At 36.4% G+C, this 23,023-nt stretch overlaps 1 protein-coding gene across 30 annotated transcripts in view; it reads left to right on the plus strand.

Moving 5' to 3' along the window:
• The window catches only part of PTPRD (protein tyrosine phosphatase receptor type D), a 477,045-nt gene that overhangs the window by 441,422 nt on the left and 12,600 nt on the right, over positions 1-23,023 (plus strand). For all 30 annotated transcript variants that reach the window (XM_069880847.1, XM_069880848.1, XM_069880854.1 and 27 more), the window contains 4 exons: positions 18,689-18,974; positions 19,463-19,641; positions 20,856-20,982; positions 22,873-22,998. In XM_069880847.1, coding sequence (XP_069736948.1) covers positions 18,689-18,974; positions 19,463-19,641; positions 20,856-20,982; positions 22,873-22,998 — 718 coding nt within the window. The remainder of the gene's footprint in view (positions 1-18,688; positions 18,975-19,462; positions 19,642-20,855; positions 20,983-22,872; positions 22,999-23,023) is intronic.

A 23,023-nucleotide genomic window follows, 5' to 3' on the forward strand; every position in this document is an offset into this window, starting at 1 on the left:
CTCTTAAAGTTTGGGGAGTAAGGAAAATGAGGAAGAGATGGGGATTTTCTAGAAATCTTTAACAAGAGCAAATGTTTTAGAAAGCCTTAAAATTACACTGATAAGAGTGGTAGTAGATGGAGTTAACTCCAGCTGGAGGCCAGTTACAAGTGGTGTCCCCAGGGCTCCCTGCTGGGTCCAGCGCTGTTCAATGTCTTTATCAAAGACTTGGATGAAGGCATTGAGTGCACCCTTAGCAAGTTTGCGGACAACATTAAGCTGGTTGGAAATGTTGATCTGCTGGAGGGTGGGGAGTCTCTGCAAAGAGATCTGAACAGGCTGGACCACTGGCCTGAGGCCAACGGCATGAGGTTTAACAAGGCCAAATGCAGGTTCCTGTACTTGGGGCACAACAACCTGTCTGTCTGGAAAGCTGCCTGGAGGAGAGGGACCTGGGTGTGTTGTTTGACAGCCAACTGAATATGAGCCAGCAGTGTGCCCAGGTGGCCAAGAAGGCCAATGGCATCTTGGCTTGTATCAGAAACAGTGTGACCAGCAGGTCCAGGGAGGTTATTCTCCCTCTGTATTCAGCTCCTTGAATCCTGTGTTCGGTTCTGGGCCCCTCACCATAAGAAGGATGTTGAGGCTCTGGAGCGAGTCCAGAGAAGTGCAACAAAGCTGGTGAAGGGGCTGGAGAGCAGGCCTTATGAGGAACGGCTGAGAGAGCTGGGGTTGTCTAGCCTGGAGAAGAGGATGCTGAGGGGAGACCTCATTGCTCTCTATAACAACCTGAAAGGAGGTCATGGAGAGCAGGGAGCTGGCCTCTTCTCCCAAGTGACAGGGGACAGGACAAGGGGGACTGTCCTCAAGCTCTGCCAGGGGAGGTTCAGGCTTGACATTAGGAAAAAATTTTTCACAGAAAGGGTCATTGGGCACTGGAACAGGCTGCCCAGGGAGGTGGTTGAGTCACCTTCCCTGGAGGTGTTTAAAAGACAGATGGATGAGGTGCTCAGGGACATGATGGGAATGGTTGGACTCAATGATCCAGTGGGTCCTTTCCAATCTAGTGACTCTATGATTCTATGATTGTCAGAATATATGGGCCAATTCAGATAGAAGTAAACTTTATGATGGGTCTGTTTCATTCCAGGTCTATGCTGTTATAGCTTACATAGTTTACTGTGCTGCCCTTTTTAAATGGAATTGCTGGTATCACCCATTTTGCTGAACTTCATTTGGGGATACCTTCAATTAGTAAAAGCTAAGGTACTACTCCCTGTTCACTGAAGCTACAGATGATTAGCATATTTGAAAACCAGTCTTTCTTTTGTCTTCCAAAACCCAAGGAGCATGAATTACAAAGATTACAGCATACCACCCTGTCTAGTTCTAGCCTCTTGCGTATTGGTAAGCCAGCCATGGTGATTGTTTGAACATTCTTAAAGTGATTAAAAGAAGCTTTTGTAAATGGGGCAGGAAAAAAGCCAACAGGAAAACAAAGTAAGTAAGATTTCAATGCTGAAAGCTACAGACTCTTAAGAAAGGGTCAGAGAATGTGGAAGACAGACAGTGTTTATTGAAACACAAGGGTTAGGAGTGTGGAATAAATATAAACAATAATACAATTCTATTTATGCAGTTTGCTGAGTATTTCCAGAATGGAGAGAAATCTTTTTGGAACTGTATTTACTGAATCTTAAAACATTTTGATTATTACCTGGAATTATAGATTTATAGAATTATAGATTGCCTCAGCTATAATTTCATCAGCTTCATCCATATAGCATATACCTCCAAAGGTGCTCATCAGTGAAGATGTTACGTTCTAAATCAAAACCAAAATTAATAGAAGAAATTAATTCGCCCACTCTGGCAAGACGGTTAAGTTAGTATAATTACCTAAATTCTCTCAATGCAAAAACATATGAATTAAATTAGTTGTTGAGAGTCATACAGCAATTCATTGGAAAAGATGAAGTGGCATACAAAACATTATCACTTAGTGGTATTGATGAACTGCAAGGCCATTAATTTGTCTTTGTCATTGGTTATGCATGTAAATTTCGGTGAAAATGGTAATCAGATTAGGTAGTATGATTTGATGCCTATTGAGAGACTTTTTTCCCCACAATTTTCTATTAATTTATTTACTGACTGTATACAGTATGCATGTCCCAGTAGCAAATTTGTTGAAGCTCTTTGCCTTAAGTATATCTTCTTGAAACATAACGATTTTAGGCATTTCATATAACTTGTTCTCTACAAAGCAGTCTTCCACATATTCTTTTATTTTAGCAAGGGTTTTAAAGCTCACTCCCAAGAATTTGCCTATGAATAGCAGAACTAATGAAATCAGATTAACTGCAGATTTCCAAGTTTATGTCTCTGAGTTTAAAAACTATATGTGGCTGGACATGTAGCAGCAAATACTGTGGACAGCCCAGAGCCTATGAATGTATCCATTAAATTAGCAATCTTAGTATCCTACCTAACTTATAGACCAGCTAATGCGTTACCAAAGTCCTTCTTGCAGTAGTAATGTTAATATGATTGTCTGTTTCAGGCATGTTGTAGCAACATTATGTTTTGAATTCTGTATTGCCTTATCATTTTTAATTTGACATTATTAAATTGGTAAAAAAACTAGAAGGGAAAGAACAACAGAGCATCAATGCATTTTTTTTTTTAGGCTAAAAGATATGTCTTTCATCCAGCAATATGAAAAGCTTTAAGATTTAGTTTGCAGTTAAAGTACTGGACTTGCCTAAATGTCTCATTTCAAGCTGAGAAAAAAAATTGTTTTATATTGAAAAAAAATTAAGTAAATTTTGCATGCTAACTATTTTTTCTTAGAATCTGCTTTCAGAGTTTTCTTTCTTCTCTTCTCTCTTGCCCACTTTCCAATTTCTCCATTCTACTCTTTCCTCACGATCAGTCATTTCACTTTTTTCCAATTTTTTTTCTCTCCAGTGTCTGGGCTGCTCTTTAGTCCATGGACTTCTCTAATTATATTCTATTTCTGCCCTTCAGTTCCACTTCTTTCTCAAACTCATGGTCTTTACCATACTGCTGAATCATTTCAATATTAAATCTGTTCCTATATAGAATCATAGAATCATTTCTCTAAAGATGTACCATTGCTTTAATGGTAGCATTCTCCTGACAATTTTTGTCATGCATCACTTTTCATTGCCTTCTAGTAGTCACCCTTTCCCACTGAGATATTTTATCTTTTCCTGACAAATTTCTTTCTTGTCACTTACTGCTTTGCTGGCCCCTAGTTGCTTCTGCAGTCTTTGACAAAAGTTGTCTTTTCCTTGTTTGTATCTTTACCTGTCACTGTCTCCCATTTTGTGTTCAGTGTTTTTTTCATGAAAGCTCATGTACTGTTATCACTCAGATATTAAATCTATTTCAAACCGTCTCCAGTAAAGCAAAGCAATGTATTACAAGACCATTTCTAGTTTCCTTCGCCTATTGTTGGCAGTGCTTTTCCAAAATATTCCACTGGAGGAATATTGAGTTTACTCCACAGCAGGAGCATGGGATTCATAGTGGGTAGTGTAGGACCTCTTAGACAGTACTGATATTTTCTTTTATGTTTCTTCCACTTACTAACAAACTGGCAGAACTCAGGAAATTATAATGATGTATTATAGGAGTATAAATACAAGGTGATTTACCTTTCAAAATAAGTTTGGTAAAAAGAAAGATCAGGTATGAAGAAGCTGTGAATTATTTTTCTACGAAGATTTTAACCTATAAAAAAATAAGATTAAAAGCTAGCAGGCAACTAAGTACAGGAAGAAGCTATTTGTCTATAATATTGATGAGGTGAATTTAGTTCAGGTTTTCTTACTACTTCAAAAGCTGGGCTCCTTTTCTCTTTTGATTCAGGTCAACACTCAGTAAAAACCACAGGATCCTGCCCGGGTGGGGAATAAATAAGAGCACCAGCTATCTGTGTTCTGAACCTTGGAAAATAACCCTGTATTTATTCTATATAAGTAGGCGTTGTAAGTGAAAGTTTTAGCCCAAACATTTCCTTCCTACATTCTCCGCATGTGTTATAACAATGACAAAATGGTCTTTCAGTCCACTTTATGATAAGAGATTCTGACTTTTTTCCAGTTTGTGTGGTGGCTTTGGGGTATAACTATATATCCTATAGAGAATCAAGGTAGTTGGAGATCCAGTTCATGGGTATGGCCCCAGACCAGTTTGTATCAAAGTCTTGGTAGCCGATAAACTATTTTAATATCCCATTCCTAGGAAAAGCTCGTTGAGTGTACGAAGAATTTATTTAATAACTTACAATGTGCTTAGTGGGAAAAATGTCTGAGGTGAAAACAAGTAACAACTGAAGAGCCCACTCTGTAAACATTTGAATGTATTCAATTCACATAACCAGAAAGAAAAATCGTAAAATCGTGGTCTTAACTAATGAAATTAACTGTGAGTATAATATAAGTATTTCCATTCAAATTTACTAGACTTTGTAAAACGCTTTCTTATAAATGCATGTCCGAGAAATGCAAGTGTAAGTCTTCCTAGCAATTTTTTTTTGTGATAAAGCAAATGAAATTACCAAATTATATGACCAGAATTTATGATAATATTAGTAATTATTTGTTAACAAAGTCCATGCAACAGACATCTTCGCATATGATTTACAGATCTACTTTTGATACTTAGAAGTTTGGTTGCCTTTGCAGTATTGAATTTGAATGTAATATAGAAGAAAAGAGCATGTTGAGAAATGTCATGTGTACATTCTGTGAGTCAAAGGTCTTAGTTGTGCAGAAAAGTTAGCAGATTTTTTTAGCTGAAAAGGTGATTAAAATATAATTAAATTTACTTTATTTTAAGGACGAAGCAGCATATTGCCGGAAAGATTGTGAAGCACCAAAAGGGAGTATCACAGCCTAATCTAAATGCAGATTTTTTTATTTTATTATTTATGAAAACATAGAATATTGAATCACCAGGTTGGAAAAGACCTCTCAGATTATCAAGTCAACCATTCCTATCTCCCACTAAGCCATGTCCCTGAGCACCTCATCTACCTGTCTTTTAAATACCTCCAGGGATGGTGACTCAACCACCTCCCTGGACAGCCTGTTCCACTGCACAATGACCCTTTCTGTGAAAATTCTTTTCCTGATATCGAGCCTGAACCTCCCTTGGCAGAGCTTGAGGCTGTTCCCCCTTGTCCTATCACCTGTCACTTGGGAGAAGAGGCCAGCTCCGTCCTCTCTACTACCTCCTTTACAGTAGATGTGGAGAGCAATAAGGTCTCCCCTCAGGCTCCTCTTCTCCAGGCTAAACAACCCCAGTTCCCTCAGCCGCTCCTCATAAGACTTGTTCTCCAGCCCCTTCACCAGCTTTGTCGCTCTTCTCTGGACACGCTCCAGAGCCTCAACATCCTTCTTGTGGTGAGGAGCCCAGAACCGAACATGGTATTCAAGGTGCGGTCTCACCAGTGCCGAGTACAGAGGGAGAATAACCTCCCTGGACCTGCTGGTCACGCCATTTCTGATGCAAGCCAAGATGCCATTGGCCTTCTTGGCCACCTGGGCACACTGCTGGCTCATGTTCAGTCTCTGTCAACCAACACCCCCAGGTCCTTCTTCTCCGGGCAGCTTTGTAGCCACTTTTTCCCTAGTCTGTAGCACTGCATAGGGTTGTTGTGCCCCAAGTGCAGGACCTGGCATTTGGCCATGTTAAACCTAATGTCAAATGAGGTTAAACCTCATGCCAGATCTGATACTTTGATGGAAAAAGGTGTAGTGGTAATAATATAAATGTATAATGCCATAGAACTCCTTCTCCAGGAAAAAAAAAACCAAAACAAAAACCACATACTTCTCTGTGTATATCCACTAGGATAGATAGCTGACAAAGCCCAGATCAAGACAAAGTTAAATTTAGAAACATATTTGTTATCAACTGCCATGTTTCATGATCCTTGCTTGAATTACATTCTCACAAAATCAGCAGGATCGTTATTTTCAGTGTGACATTTGGTAGAGGAAAGCAGATAGATCAAAGGTAAATCTGGACCACAAAAAGAACACCAAACCCAGAAACCAAGCAAACAATAACATAAAAGAAATTTAACAATCACATCCTGCTTTTAGGTAATATTCATAACGTGCATGCAAATAATTACTTGGCTTACGTGGAATAGCTTCTCTGAAAAATTTTCTGTGATCATTAAACTACTTGATGCAGGTAGTTGCTTTTTCATTTACAGACTGTTATATTTTAAGACTGTGCCCTTTCAGTCCCTTTACATACAAGCTGAGGAATATCACAATCTAACTGTTGTCTCTGCATGACTTGCCCTAATTTGCAGAGCTGATCTAGAAAAATGGGTTTCTGTAAAGAAAAAGTGCAGGCTTAAACCCTAGGATTCTGCGTTGGTGAGGGTGTAATGTGTGGTCTAATGATACTGGGGAAAGCACACGTTTTTGTTTGAAGTTGGATTAGTGCAGGCAAACAGGTGCTAATCAGATCACAATAAAATAGGCACTGGAGGGTGTTTGGAGCTTTATGACACTATGTTTTCAAAACATCACAGAAACTTCAGTAGTTGGTTCAGTAACACTACATAAAAGCTTAACATGTAAGTGCAGTCCCATATGTTTCAATCTCTGTTTTTGATACCAGCACCAAGGGGCATATCTTTAAGATACTTTGTGAAGTTTTGGCAGGCGCTGTTAGTGCTGCTATCACAAACAGAAAAACTTGGATGTTTGGAAGAATGTGACTGTTTTAAGTAAATCTATGTCTGAGAATTATAACATAAGCAGTTAGCACAGCAAAACCAAATAAATTTGCAAAAAAACAGCAATCCAAATTGTTGTCTTGTATTTCTTAAATTAGGATGCTTACCTAATCTTCATTTAGTGTTTCAGAATAAATAATAAATTATATATAATTTATATATATATAATTTATATATATGTACATATGTATATATAAAAATATAAGGCAATGATTTTCCAGTGGATTGTTTTATTTCACCTCTATATCTTTCAAGCCTCCCTACTGCTTTTGCCGCATTCCTCACAAGTGGTAGTTTTCTAATCCTGGCAGTGAGAAGATTGCAGATGCGTGCCTATCCTTTTTCACGGTGTTGGAAAAAAATCCTCCCAGTACATATTCAAAAATCTCTCAAAGGAGATTGAAAAATACTAAAAGTTTCCTCATCCCTTCCCTTTTCCCACCCTAAGAACACCTCAAGAGTCTTTCCTAACTTCCTTGGACAGCTAAAGCTCTGGAGAGGAAAAGACAATAAAGGCATTTTTGTATGACAAGCATTTTAATATCACAAATATTCTAAACTTTTTCTGGTTTTCCCATGTCTTTACCTGCCAGCGATTGGGTGCTACTATATATTGATGCATTAGTCTGTGCTGCATATAATCCATATTAAAAAAACATCTTATTTCCTCTCCAGCTGTTAGCTGTAGGTCACTGTATATCTTACTAAGACAATTTTTTTTCTCAAATACTTTATTCGCAAATAAAAGCAAAGGGAGATGAATAAGGCTTTTGTTAGATTGTCCTATTAAAATGATACATTGTTGGTGACCCTGCTTAGGATGTTTAGTTCCTCTTAATATAAAAGTATAGCAAAGAGTGAATGTCTGTGGTTTTGATTGTACTCTATTTGTATTGGTAGTCTCAGTTACTCTAACCGTGTAGTCAGAGTTAGTGGCTGGGAGACTTTTTGTTTCCTTAAGTTTAGGTGATCACATTTGAAAACCTGGAATTATGAACATGACAAAAATTACCATACGGCATTTTATGTGACAGCATGCAAGGTCCATAAAGATTGTCTAAGCTACCTTGGTATTTTTTTTTGAGTAGGAAAATACTATGCTACATTGTCTAGAAATCCTCCTTGAGGTGTCAAACACTAGCAAAGTGATGCTGATCCACATTCAAATTTTGCCTTAAGTTAGAAGTAAGTTCTGCACAGCAAACTAGGCTTTTATAAAATGTGAACTGAAGCTGCAACATGTACAGCATGTGCTTCAGTTGTTTACAAGCGTGAAAACTCAGTAAATATTACTGGAACCGTCGCTGAAGTTAAAAACATATCAAAAACAAATAATAGCAGTATTTCTTCATGCAGGTTCAAAGAATGGAAAATGCCTATTTGTGGTCTTTTTGATTAAATCTGTGCTATGTATGTAAAGCCATCTTTGGCTGGCACTTAGTCCGTGTTTCAGGGGATTATACCCCCACTGCTGTGACTCAGGGCTGGATTATCTACTGAAATCCTAAAAAGCTGCTATGAATACACAGGGCAAGATTTTGTTTCTGGTAGAAGACAGAAATCACATAGTGATTTCTATTACTATATAGGACCAGTGCTCTATCTAGGCCAGTATCCTGTCTCTGTCAATGGCAAATGTCAGGACTTTTTAGGGGAAGTATAAAATTCCAATGTCAACAGTATTTCAGTACAGTTTCCTTGGGAGCAGCAAGAAGTTAGTGCCTAGTTCTGCTTTACTTAATGAAGATTTCTATTATTTTCCTGTGATATTCTTTAGTTGAAACCATTGCATACTTTATTGTTCATATTCATGATTGTACACATATTTTAAAGAACAAAATCAACCAGTCTTATCCTTAAGTTTTTTCCTTGTCTAAGTATTTTCTCTGACAAGTAGTTTCACACATGGTGTTAAAAGAAATCTATTTATTATTATTTTAAACACATGTCCCTTCATTTCATTAAATATCTTTGGATGAAGGGAGAAAAAGGATATTTTTAACTCATGCTTTATATTTCTGCATCTTTGCCTTTTGCTCAGCCGTTATAGGAAACTAGAGCAGCAAACTATCCTAACCTGCTTCAGTACTTGTCTCATGGAGGGATGTGGCAGGGGAATTTTTACATCCCTAGTCTATTTACTGACTGTTTCTGCTCCCTCGTTTGTGCCATACTCTTTTCTGTAGTCTCGATAAGAGGAAATATTCCCCTATCTTTTTATTTATTTTTTTTAATAAAGGTAAGGCAACAAAAATATCTCCAGAATTACATCATGTTTTCTTGTCCAGTGGAAGTACTGAGGCTTGACTTGGGTTCAGCCAACAAATGTTTTCAGTTGAGCAGAAAACTGGTCTCCTGGAGACCGATGACTTTTCACTCAGTGGAATAACCTGCCTCTTCTTAAAATGTAATAATTTTCTGTAAGGTTTTTTGGTGTTCTTTTTGTGTTTTGTTGGGGTTTTTTTAACAGATGCAATGCCTTTTCCATGAGTTATCTCAAATTGCAAATATGTTGGTGCTGATAATTATTTCCAGATATATATTATCATGTCCTACAAGGACTGTAATTTCCTTTGACCTAAGCTGTAGTTTGATACATTATTTGATCAGCACTCTTAGTGAGTCATTTTATCCATATGTATTTAGTTAATTGGTTATTTTTCTTCCCTCCCATGTTTATATATAATATACTCTACAAAGGAAAAGGAAATCTGACTGCTTGCAGCTGAGTCTAGTAAAAGAGCAATTAAGTTCTATCAGAGCCAGCAGCTGTCCGTAATGAATTCTGAATTAAAATTATGAGTGAAGAAAAGAATCCAGCCATCTGCAGGAAATGTGAAAATATTTTTATAACCCAATAGCTGAATTCTGGAAAGGGGTATCTCTGAGATTTCCCAGCTGTACCTACAGTATATTCCAGAATATCCGTGGACACGCAATATGCTGGAACACACTGCATTAACTTGGCTACCCAGCGTGTTTGGTGAACTTTGAACAGGCTGTGTTTTTATCTAAAGTAATCAGCATGAAAGCCTCCTTAAATCATCTCCCTGTGTCTTGAGAAGTAAAATGCAGCTTTAAAAATAGCCCTGTTATCTTTTTTGTGGAGGCTTTCTAATCAGTATTCTGTTCTGAATATTAATCTTCCTTTTTTTTTTCATACTTTTATAGACTTACTTCAGGGTCTCATCACTCATTATCAGATTTTGTCAACAATTGCTGTTCCCAGAGAATCATGCATTGTGGTGCCTGGTTGGTTTTTGATGGGTTTTTTTGGTTTGTTTTTTTTTTGTCACCTGAATTTTAAAAACAATTTTCAATTGTTTAAAAACTATCATAGTACTATCCAGGCTCATTTTACAGCTACTTTCAAACTTCTAAACCAAATCCCCTATGATTTTTGTTACATCTCACCCTCAGCATTACTAGTAAAGTTCAAAATCCTGGAAAAAAAAAAAAAAGAGAAAGATTAGTATCCAAATTCTAAATGACTAATTGTGATTAAGAAATGCAAAAAGCTTAGTGATATTAACTTCTCACGACCTCATTTTCTTCTACATTACAAAGAATTCATGCTGATATAAAGACTGCTGTGGTTAAAGAAGAGTTACATCAGAAATCGTACCAGTAACCAAGCTCTTCAGGTGTTAGTGGAGTATGGTTAGAGATATTTAAAAGGGAGGATATTCTTTTCACCACTTGCTCTAAGAAGGTGGAGGCCTAGCATGAGCCTTGTTACGAGCTCATCACAGATGCCTCAGCTTTTTCTTCTGTAGTTTCTACTGTGTAACACATTTATGATTATTACCATAGTGCAATCATTTCAGTTTAAACCAAATCTAAAGTGGCAAGATCATGTTTTTTGTCATCATCTGAACATTTCTTCTAGACGTATCAATTTTCCATGGGAAAGGAAAAGACGTGTTGAGGTCGATATCCATAACAATATGTCTGCTGCTAAAGTCCCATCAGCTGCAAGCTTGAGAACTAATTTCTGGTTATTTCCAACATTTTAAAGTAGTTATTAATAATAATAATAGAAAGGGGGGATGGGTGTTGTAAATAGGTAGAGCCTAGATCATTTACAGCTTTGAACAGTGATTGATCCAGAAAAGAACATGTACTCAGGAGACCTGATGCACTGTCATCTTTTTTGCTTTGTAATTATAAGATTAAATACTCTGTCTGAATGACGGTCTGGGACCTAATCACTGTTCTGTCAGTCTAAAACCAAAGCACAACAAATGGCACATGACTGTAAAACTAGGAAGCACTGTAGTTTAGCAAGTACTTTGAAGGTCATGCTGTCGTCCAGTGCAGCAAAACACATTTCTTCCCACCTTCTTTAGTTCATTTTCAGGTAGTATTTTTTACCACACAGATAGGGTAATAGGCCTTCTACATGTTCCATATGAAAATGTAATCGAAGCACAGAAATATGCAAAAGCACAGAACTCCTGAAAATGTTCCACCCTGAGAACGCAAAACAGGTTGAAATGCAAAGAAAGAGAGGAGTAGTTGCTAGCAAAACGCAGCATAATTTCTGCTCATTGACTTCTTTGCTGTGCTGTAATCTTAACTCGTATTTAGTGATGATAGGATCACAGTGTACTTCTTTTCCTAAATTACTCAGGAGTGTTATTTTCTATATTTACTACAGCTGCTCATGCATAGATCAGTCTTTAGTTGAAGATAACTAGTCACAGTAAGATGTGTTTTTAAAATTAACCTCAAAGTACATTATTTTTCCAAACTCTGTTTCACTAAATTCTATTTCAGAAAATATAAATCTTTCTTTAGTGGAATGCATAATGGCAGTAATGTTTTGTGAATACATGGTACATTACAAAGCATGTAAAAAATACACTGAAAGCCAACACATCTCATAGCAAAGATGTATTTAGGGTAGTTACTCTCTTATGCTAAATACAGAATGTAATACACTGAGTATATAAGATTGTATTTAGAGAAGTAGGGAAATATGAAGATATCTTAGAACTGAATAATTTTGAAATAAAAAATCATAGTAAATCCCTATGCACAATCAAACCAGTACAGAAAAATCCAGTTTATTGTAATTTCTTTTCTTTATATATCTGAGTAGCTGAAGAAATCTGGTGACATAGTGAAGTACAGTAAGGTATATGTATAAAAATCCTCAATGAAAAGCAGGATTACAGTGCATATTGCTATATATAATCAACATTCAGCTCTGAAAAGAAGCTGAGATAAGAAACAGAAGTGGTATGGAAAAGGGTTGATGAATTTTTTTAGTTGTCATATTGTGTAATTCCTGTTGTATCCCGTCTCCCAAGCAGAACAATAAGAGATCTTTTGTTAACCAACAATTCATTATTTCAGACAGAAGTACTACATGATATTCTGTCCTCTTTAAGGAAGAAAATCAAATATCTCAAATAATGCCATCCCTTTTCAATGGCATGGTTACTACAAGTGTCAGGTACCCAAAGGCAGAACTGTTGATTGAAAGGAAGAGGTCTAGGTGATCTGATTATAGCAGATGGGGGTTGGAATGCTTATGCTTTCTCTAAATATGTAGGACCTTAAAATGAAATGTAGGCAAGTTCAAGCCTCTCTCTCAGAACTTTCCTAGAATATTATTTTCTTAGACTGCCCATCCAAATTCCAGAAAATTCGAATCCATGATTTCTGTAGAAGTTGTGTCTGTAACTTCTTGGATAATAACCCTTAGTGGATCCTTTCCTCCAGGATATCTTTTTTGGCATCCATAATATTCTGCAACAATGAGTTTCACAATTTAATTATGTACTACATGAAAAAGTACATCCTAATAGTTTTAAATTCTCTCTCTCATAATTTCATTTCATGGCCCTGCTTCTTGTGTTACAAGCAAGAAATGAATAGTCATTTCCTTTCGCCTCCTCCCTGTAAGGCATGTGTTTATGCCCTTCTTTCTCATCTCCCTTTCTCTTGAGTCTTTTCTTCACCAAACTGCATTATCTAGTTTCATTAACCTCCCCTTCATACACCGTTATCCTCTTTCATGTGTTTCTTCAACCTTGTAGTTTCTCTACCATTCTTGAGATGGTCCATCCTGCTTGTCATGGAGACTAATGTGAGTGCAGCCCTTCGGCATGCAAAATGGCCTCAGAATGGCCTTCATGCAAAAAAATGTACAGAATTCTTCAGTAAACAGTGGATTCTCAAGGTGTTAAGTGTGAATAAACATGAGAGTGAATCCCACAAAATCCTTCCAATTTGTTCTACATAAACCTTCTAAAAATAATTACAATGCAAAAATGTAACTGCAGGTAAATGTCTGCCAGATTTTAAAAGTATGCTCAGGAGTTACCTGTGGCTCCAGTGATTCCAGATGTTACTTCCCTTCACTTTAATGAGCTACTTATGTATCTTTCAGTTTTGTAGTGCAGAACATCTTCCCCCACTGCTAACATGTAAACTCTTTTTAATGCTTGAGAATCATCATTTTGTGGAGTTGCTTTTTACCTTATACCCTTTCACAACGACATTCCTTTATTACTTTGGAGTTGTGTAGGAGTCCTTCTGCATATCTGTAAAATTCTGGCTCATGATAGACCTATATTTTAAGTCTGATGAGAGGATTTGAACCAGTGCAATGTGATGTCCTTGTTAGAAGTGTCTTTAAAACTTTTTTGTTTTGTTGGACATTACCAATGCTTACATAGCTTTTAAAAATTTTTTAATAAAAAAATATTCCCTGTACAATGGGATCTGTTGAACGCATTTATTGGAGTTTTGATTCTGTATGTTTTAATATTTAAGAGTTTGTTTGTGGTCATGATATAATGTGGTAAACTTCTTGTGCTTGATCTCTCCAGAGCTGAACTCAAGATTTGGTGAAGATCAGGTTTGCTTCCAGAACATTATTATAATTCTGCAATTGCATATTACAAAAAAATTTGGCTCAAATCTGGGGCAGTTATATTTGAAGAATTTATGGTAATGGTAGAATTCTGAGAACATTCTGACTGAAAGGAATATATTCATAAAACTCAGTAAAGTAAGAAATATCTAAGGCTGGCTTTTGATTTGTGAGCCTCCCATGCTTTTGCTAGTTATCTGTGAAAACTCCAGGGAGCTCTAGACTGAGCTTTCTCTAGTTGTTAAATCTGTTCCTGTTTTCTAGGTCTTTTTTTTTTCCTTCCCTTATTCATTTTAAGAAGCTTTATTATTATATTTTATTTTATTATTTATATTACTTTGTTGACAGATATGGTTGCCTTCATGCATAGCACAGAGACTAAGAGAAAGCAATGGCTAAAGTCTTTTCTTTGGTGAAGTGTTAAACCTAAAATGCATTGTAGGCCATAACTTGATTACTGATTTTGGACCATAACCACAGTAAGAAGAAAAGGAAGTCATTGTGCAGTTGCAGATCAATTCTCAAAGGTCTCTTATAAGTCAGTACCAGAATTCTTGAAGAAGTCCAGTATCTCTTCTAAAACCAAATTTCATGTTACCTCTATGCACAAGGTTGTTATGGTGTTTCAGTCTGATGTATCCCTTTAAAAGGATGATCAGCGGTTTCAGAACCGCTCTGTTTCCTAGAGAGAGGGATGATTTTCAACTGTGTTCTAATTTCTTAACAGGAAAAGGAGAAAACAATCTAAGTATTTCCCTTATCAGAACTAGTACAGGATTTCTGTGGGATAAGAATATAATTAATCATGTGAAGTTCCTCAATAAAATCCAGGCATTTTAATATTTTTCCCATATCAAAAGCAATTTTATATACTCTCAGTTCATAAATGCAAGCTTCATTCAATCTGAAACTAATATTCAATAAAATTCAACCCTGATATGAGTCAAAAATATCCTAAATTATTTTTGGTCCATAATTTACTGTCTTTACTTCCAATTAAATGATCTGTGAATACTGACAATTACATTGCCTTCCTTTGCCAAATCACTGAAGTATCAGTAAAAGGTCATCATTTAAACAGCTATGAACTAATCACAAAATCCAACCTTTAACACATTCATACAGTGATTTTAATGTGGAATGGCCCCCTTATGCCTCCTAATTTTTCTTTTTGTGAATTGCAGCTGTATAGAATCATGGGGCATTAAGTATGTTTCAGCCCATGGGACTGAGTCAGTCATGTTTTTAGAAATTGAAAACAAATGTTATAATAGGATAAATGATAATATTTGAAGCAATAATAATTTCCTAGTCAGCATGCCTATTTAATAGGTTGCTTAGGTTTTCAGCTTGTAAACACAACAGTATCTTTGACTAGTTGAAATGATAGAATACTTTTTTTTTTAAATTCTAAGTTTAACAATAACACCAAAAGATGCAAACCAAAAGGGCCAGAAACTCAATAATACATGTAGAATTGAGTTTTAAATTATTCTCATTAGCTGAATTATCATTGTTAACAGGAGGTGAATAGGAATATTTTTCTGACATTCTAGTGGCATATCAGTGAGGATTTGAACTGCATGGCATACCAGCAGTGTATGAGTCCCATATTAAGAAGTCTGTATGACAGCAGACAAGGAGAAATAGAGGATAAAGATAGGATAGTTTCTTGCCTTTGTGTAGGATGCTACAGGAGTTTTGAGTTAGAGGCACACGGGGGCAAAGAGGGAGGGAATTAAAATGTTCATTCCATTGGTTCCATTTTTACCTAGAAATCAAAAGGGTAGTCTCGTAGACATAGGGCTCATTTATAACTGACAGAGCTGGAATGTCCTGAACACTTTAAGGCAGTAAAATAACTTGCTGGATAAAATGATCCAGAGAGTGTGTCATGAGCCAACGGAGCCAAATGCCTCAATAGATGTGGTATGTCAGCCCCTCCGTCCTTATAATGAAAACAGTCATGCATAGTAATGTATTTTGGCCTGGTATCATAATCTTCACAACCTCTGCATAAACCTATAAATTAGCAAATTTATTCTATGGTACAGTATGCTAATAGCTATTCCTTTGTAAGTTTGCTCACAGGAAGAATAAATATATAAATAATAATACAAGACATGAAGAGAAGGACTGGAGACTGCTCATTCCAGCTGAAAGGGCAAGGTTTTAACTGGGTTGGAATTTTGCAGTTGTGTTTTGTAGGCACCAGTGAACCTTTTAATGTTTGATCTGTAAAATGGCATATCCAGTGATAAATATGGTGTTGGAACATTAATTCATTAATACATGATAGGAAAGAGAATCATATTCTAAACTACTGAGACCATCTGCACTGTCAAACCTTCTTATTTCTCACTTGGTCAGAACTTGGTAGGCTGATAAAAACTGAATGTGAACAGATATCATTTAAGGTATGGCTTAAAATTTTATATAATACAATCTGACATACAAATGTGTGCCATTTGCAGTGATTTCTTTGCAATTAAAAAAGAAAAAAAAAAGCAAGAGCAAGTCAATTTTTTTGAGCTTTTCTCCATGGTTATTACTGTTGTTAAAGTCATTAAGGTTTCCTGGAATGCAGAGCTTTCATTATACAAGGTAAATGAACTCCTATTTAGCTAAGATAGCCATCATTTTATTTGTTTCTCTGTTTTCTTTCTCTACAACTCCCATTGATCAATATTATTGATTTAATGGCAAGTTTTCTTAGACTCATAATATTGATTAATTCCTGTTAGAGCGGCATCTAAGAAAGCTGAGATTGATGCATTTGGTCTGTTAGCAGAAGTTCTCAGCTGTTTGAAGAGGTTCTGCTTCTGAAAAGAGTAGCTCGTGGCAAGAATACATGTTTAATAATATAAAAATGTGGAATCTTAGAAAAAAAACTTCACAAGAGGCTAAAACATCTTTCTGCTCTGTACTTCTCTCTGATTTGGTTGTAAGTAAATGCAGTTTGCTAGTAACTGGCAAAAAATTCTTAAAGCATCATGCAAGATATAAACTCTTAATTATCAATTTCAGGATGGACTATCTTATTAAAATACAGCAGCTGTAACAAGAATATAGGGTTTATATTATTACCCTATAGAAGCTAGGTTGTAATTATTTTTCTTTCTTTCTATCTCTTTTTGAAAACATGGGAGTTTGTGGTATTCTTGAGACAGTGTAAATATCTTGACGATTTATAAACTGTTGCTTACTATACTCAGTGCTTCATTTCTTGTTGCTAACTGAAAACAGTTAAGCATTCCAAGCTGGTGATTCTATGATTCTATGATTCTATGATTTAGAAGACCAGAATCTGTCATTCATTGTCACAGATATGATGTGATCCCATATATAAAAATTATATACAAAACCCATCCTGTTTTACACGTGTGCTTACATAGCTATAGCATGTATGTAAGCTGTTGAAACAGAACTTCATATAGTTCAGTCATACACATGGCTGAAAAAAGCCAGTCATCCATCTGAAGATTTGATTAAGCATGGTTGATGTCCAAACATCTCTATAAAAGAATTTCTGTCAAGGCTTTTAGGAAATACAGCTCCATTTACCACACAAGATGCATACTCAGACCTTAAGTGTCTTTTGTGGTGTTGTGTGTTCTATAGTCTTTTACACATTCTTTCTACATCATTCCTGTTTAGTTATGCAAAATGTATAATAAAGGAGTGTGTATGACTAATAATAATCATATTGAGGTGAGAACTGTAAGTATCTGTTTCCTTTCTGGATTGCATAACATTGTTCTCAGGAGTTATTAAAGGTAGTCCATGCGTGTAGCAAACAACACCTTTAAGACAGAGAGGGAATGACTGAAAATCCTTGAATGTTTGGCATATTTTGACAGCAAGTATCAGGAAAATGAACTGCTGTTAAGTAAATATATTACTGAGATAGGGTTAATTCTCTTGGCTCCAACTGAATATTTCATGATCAAGTTTTATTCCTTTGCTAAGCTCACAGTAGCTGACCCATGTCTTCTTTTACCCTCAAGTCCCACCAAAGAGGACAAAGCAACTTCCTAGCTCAGATTTGTTCCTGAGGAATACCCTACTACGCAAAAAGCTAAGAAGCAGTAGTTTCTTTAGCTTCAACAGGACTGATGTGACTTCACTTGAGCTGCTACCTAAAACAAACAACTGGCTTAACCCAGAACCTGTGAGGGAGCACTAGATTTCACTTACCCAGTCTGGACATTAATTCAATGCTGTGATTTCAAACTTCATCTTTAAGCATATTTTATTCCTTTTATCATCCATCCTTTGAAATAATGTGATAGCTGGTCCTCCTTGTCCACACACTGGCCATTCCAGATCTTTCTTACATTATCCTAGAGATGCAAGACATTGAAGTGACCGGCTGGAGATTTCCCCAGCCTTCGGCTTGCATGTGAAACTGGGCATGACTCTGCATTGCAAAGAATAGCAGTATGGTCTGGCTAAGTGAAAAAGCAGAAGACAGAACAAACTGTATTAATAAGAGCCCCATTGACATAGTTGGGGGAAGGATAGAAAGTCTACCTCCAAAGCATAATAGAAATGTATAAGACTGATTTTATGTAGCATTATTACTTGCCTGTAATGTAAACAAACTGTAATGTAAACATGTCTGTAAACAAAATAACATGTTTGATGAGTTAGAAATCATGCTACAAACAAAGCTTGGATTCTTAGAGGATTCATCATCTCCAGTAATTTCCATTTTTAAGAACATATATTTATAGAACATGTTTCAATGTGTTTCTGTTATAGTCAAACTTGAAACTGCAAGATGCAAAGATCTCATATAAAAGCATTTCACATTCTCAATTGTTTGTGATGGGTGTTAAAGGAGTTTACTTATTCCAAGGTACCAACCTCTTTCATAAAAGCTGATGTTCACATTCAGAAAAATGTGCTCTTCAAATCAGTGTTACGAAACTTTAAAACTTGAATGCACATAAAAGTATGCACATGAAGTGCATAGAAGTAATACATGAAATAGTCCTTCATATTTTCCCTCCTGTATTCATTTCTTTTAGTGCTGGAGTCGGCAGGACTGGCTGTTTCATTGTGATAGATGCCATGTTAGAGAGAATAAAGCATGAAAAGACTGTGGATATTTATGGCCACGTAACTCTAATGAGAGCACAGAGGAATTACATGGTTCAAACAGAGGACCAATACATCTTTATCCATGATGCATTGCTTGAAGCAGTGACATGTGGAAATACCGAAGTGCCAGCCAGAAACCTGTATGCATATATCCAGAAGCTGACACAGATAGAAACAGGAGAGAATGTCACAGGAATGGAGCTGGAATTTAAGGTACTGGAATTTTCTGTTGCAGGGAAACAAAAGCCAGTGATTTTACACTCAATGCTGCTCTGTCCTCCTCCAGTTGTTTCCACTAATCAAACGATAAGACATTAGCATGCTAAAATTTTAAATTAGGAAGACTATCTTTTGTAAAATATAGAATTCCGTCCTTGATTGATGTCCAAACAGGACATTGTTTGACATGAGATTGTTTTAACCTTGCTGTTCCCTTTTTGTTTCAATATTTTTAAATATGTGTTCTTGTAACAGTTTAATATTCAAATTTGTCCACATGCATTTATGGAGCAGACATTAAACTTCCATAAGGTGTTAAAAGAAGCTTTACAAATATTTAGGTAATACAATAAAATATGGAAAAGTAAGCATCTGACACTGAAAGTATTCATTAGCAGATAATAAGCAGAAAGCATCAAATCTGATATTGTCATTTGATTTTATTATACCTGACCTTAATTCTTTTAATTTATTTCCAACAGCGTCTTGCTAGTTCCAAAGCTCACACTTCAAGATTCATCAGTGCCAATCTTCCATGTAATAAATTCAAAAATCGCCTTGTCAATATTATGCCATATGAGTCTACAAGGGTAAGCCTTCAGCCAATTCGAGGAGTAGAAGGCTCTGATTATATTAATGCCAGTTTCATTGATGGATACAGGTAATAATGTTGGACTGTTTTAAAGGTTCACAAAATTATTTCTCTAATTACATTGAAAACAACAAAATTCAGTATTGAAATTTACTATTGCTCATAGTCTGTGCATGACATGTTTGATTGGATTTTTTTTTTTTTTAAATATTAGTAAACTATTTGGATCTTCACCCCCTCCAATCTAGGAAAATTCTGCAAATGACATAGAGTCTTAAAATATTATAATTTTGCTTACCATTAAACCCAATCTGTTTTACGTGCTGGAAGTTACTGAGATTTTAAGCACATTCCTGATTTGGAACCTCTATTTCGTCACAGCTATTCCACTTAATAAGATACAGAGATATAACAGACGAGATACACCCCCTGTGTCAAGGTGATAACCTGTGATATTGGAACACTGTTTAAAAACAGATGTAGCCACCAAAAAGCATTTTATACATAAATAGATGCATAGCCCAACAGCATCTTCATGACAGCACAGAGCAATATACCCTCAGCTGACCTACACAGCTGGTAGAAAAAGGCATGAAGGCATGGTATAGTTTTCCTAATGCAGTTTAGGTGTATCTGAGTATCCAAACCCAAAGAGATAATTTTCTGAGCCTCTGCTCATAATTGGAAATAATATTCATCTCCATTGTCACCAAAAAGTAGTTTCTGTTCACTGAAAGAGGAAGGAACATGAACTGGTCATCATATATGACCTCCTGATCCAGAAACTTTTAACAGCTTGGTGGTAGCTTCCTCTAGCAAGATATTAAGACCAGGAAATGCAGTGCACTCCATTTCTGGATCCTTCTCCTGCCTTACTTTTGCTGGAGTCATCATTGTTGAAAACTACTTCATAAAGAAAATACTTGATTCTGTAATTCCTAAACTTAATAGATTGTTAGACAGTTACTTCTACAAAATGAACCAGCACAACTAAGTGTTTCTTAAGTGCCTTTTACAGCACACAAAATTGAGCTATTAGAGTAGCATTAAACTTTAAATAATAATTATAAAGACGTATATCATAATATTAATAATTTACCTCACAAATTTCTAAAAATAAAAAGACATAGTTTGATTAAAAATCATAATAAGATTTTAATGTGCTTATTATTAATACTATATAATGTTTTCCTCTAAATAATGTTTACATATAAATAGAGAACTTGTATCAATTCACTTTTGTGACTAAAATATTTTTCTTAATTTACTCTTTTTCAACATAGACAACAAAAAGCTTACATAGCTACACAGGGTCCTTTAGCAGAAACAACTGAAGACTTCTGGAGAATGCTTTGGGAGCATAATTCTACAATTGTGGTCATGCTCACTAAGCTACGAGAAATGGGCAGAGTAAGTAGTGCTGTTAACATTTCTTTACTAAAATGTTTCTTATAATTATTTTTTATTAATTTATTTCATTCTTATGCGAATGTCTAAAGATCAAGTTGAGGATTTAGGTTCCTTCTCCTTTTGAAATACCAGTGGAGTTGTTGAGGTTAAAGTACTTCCAATCTTAGATGTATTGCAATAAGAGAGGTAGACATGACGTTTTGTCATGGGTCACACTGAGATTCAGCAACTGAGTTTGCATGTTGATTTTCCAAAGTATACCAGGAGAACATTTCTGTCTATTGAACAGCAATAATTTCGTATTTGGAAACCTCTCCTTTCATTTTAACAATGTTAAAATAAAGTAATATGTTAAAAAAAAGTATTTTTGACATCTGAATGTCTTCTGTGTACTCATAGCACTGAACTTTAGAGTTTCAGACCCAGTTTACAATTCTAAACTCATACAAGTGCTTTTTTTTGTGTAACAAAACAGAAGAGTTTACTATCTGGACAGAATTACAACGAGATAAAGCTGGTATGTGATATGTGAAATCTGAGTCAGGTGATCTATTTGAGGAATAGGGATGATTCAGTACTTGGCTTGTAGATGCATAAGTAGAGTGTTGACTGTGACCAGGAGATATTTTTTGGAGACATACACAGTGGCATTGAGTGCAACCTCAGCAAGTTTGCAATGACACCTAGCTGTGTGGCACTGTCAACACCCTGGAGGGAAGGGATGCCATCCAGAGGGACCTGGAAAGGCTTGAGAGGTGGGCCTGTGCAAACCTCATGAAGTTCAAGAAGGCCAAATCCTGCAGCTGCGTTGGGGCAATCCCAAGCACAGATACAGACTGGGCAGAGAATAGATTGAGAGCATCCTTGAAGAGAAGGACTTGGGAGTGTTGGTAGGTGAGAATCTCAACATGAGCCAACAGTATGCACTTGCTGTCCAGAAAGCCAACCTTGCCCTGAACTACATCAAAAGAAGCGTGACCTGCAGGTCAAGGGAGGTGTTTCTCCCCCTCCACTCTTCTTTCACGGGATGTCACCTGGAGTACTGCATTCAATTCGGAAGTCATACGTACAGAAAGAACGTGCTAGTCCAGAGGAAGGCCACAAAGATGATCAGAGGGCCAGAGCACCTCTTGTATGAGCACAAGCTGAGAAAATTTGGCTTGTTCAGCCTAGAGAAGAGAAGGCTCTAAGGGAGACCTTACAGCAGACTTCGGGTACTTAAGGGGAGGCCTACAGGAAAGCTGGGGATGAGCTTTTTATCAGGGCATGTAGTGATAGGACAATGGGTAACAGTTTTAAGCTGAACAAGGATAAATTTAGATTAAATATTAAGAAGAAAGTTTTTACTCTGTGGGTGATGAGGCACTGGACCAGCTTCCCAGAGAAATTTTAAATGCTCCATCTGTGAGGGTGTTCAAGGTCAAGTTGGATGAGACTTTAAGCAACTTGAAGGTGTCCCTGCCATGGCAGATGTTTTGCAACCTGATGATCCAACTCAAGTCATTCTGTGGTTCTGTGATGATTCTATGAATTGCATCAACAGGGAAAAATAAAGAAAACTGAAGGTGGTCTTAAGATGCAATCCCATCCTGTACTGAAGGTTAGGCTAGGGACAGTTCTTGTTGCTGATAAATAACAGACCTGTGCAGAGCTATAAATGAGTACAGATGCAGAGTGACTATAGGGAAACACTTTGTGATGGAATATTGAGGGTGTATCTTTATTTTAGGTATGGAACTACATGTTCACAGCAAGACCAACAGTTCACGTTCCTTTCACTAATGACACTTGCCATTAGTATTACACTTATCTGAGTGAAAAACGTTTTATACCAGTTTATAGTAGTGGACTTGAGTGATAGGAAATGTACTATGTTTTGTTATTTTGTAGGAAAAATGCCACCAGTACTGGCCTGCAGAACGCTCCGCCAGATATCAGTATTTTGTAGTAGATCCAATGGCAGAGTACAACATGCCACAGTATATTCTGCGAGAATTCAAGGTTACGGATGCAAGGGTATGTTAACGTAGTATTACACTAA

Source organism: Phaenicophaeus curvirostris, chromosome Z, assembly GCF_032191515.1.
Source record: "Phaenicophaeus curvirostris isolate KB17595 chromosome Z, BPBGC_Pcur_1.0, whole genome shotgun sequence".
NCBI lineage: Eukaryota > Metazoa > Chordata > Aves > Cuculiformes > Cuculidae > Phaenicophaeus > Phaenicophaeus curvirostris.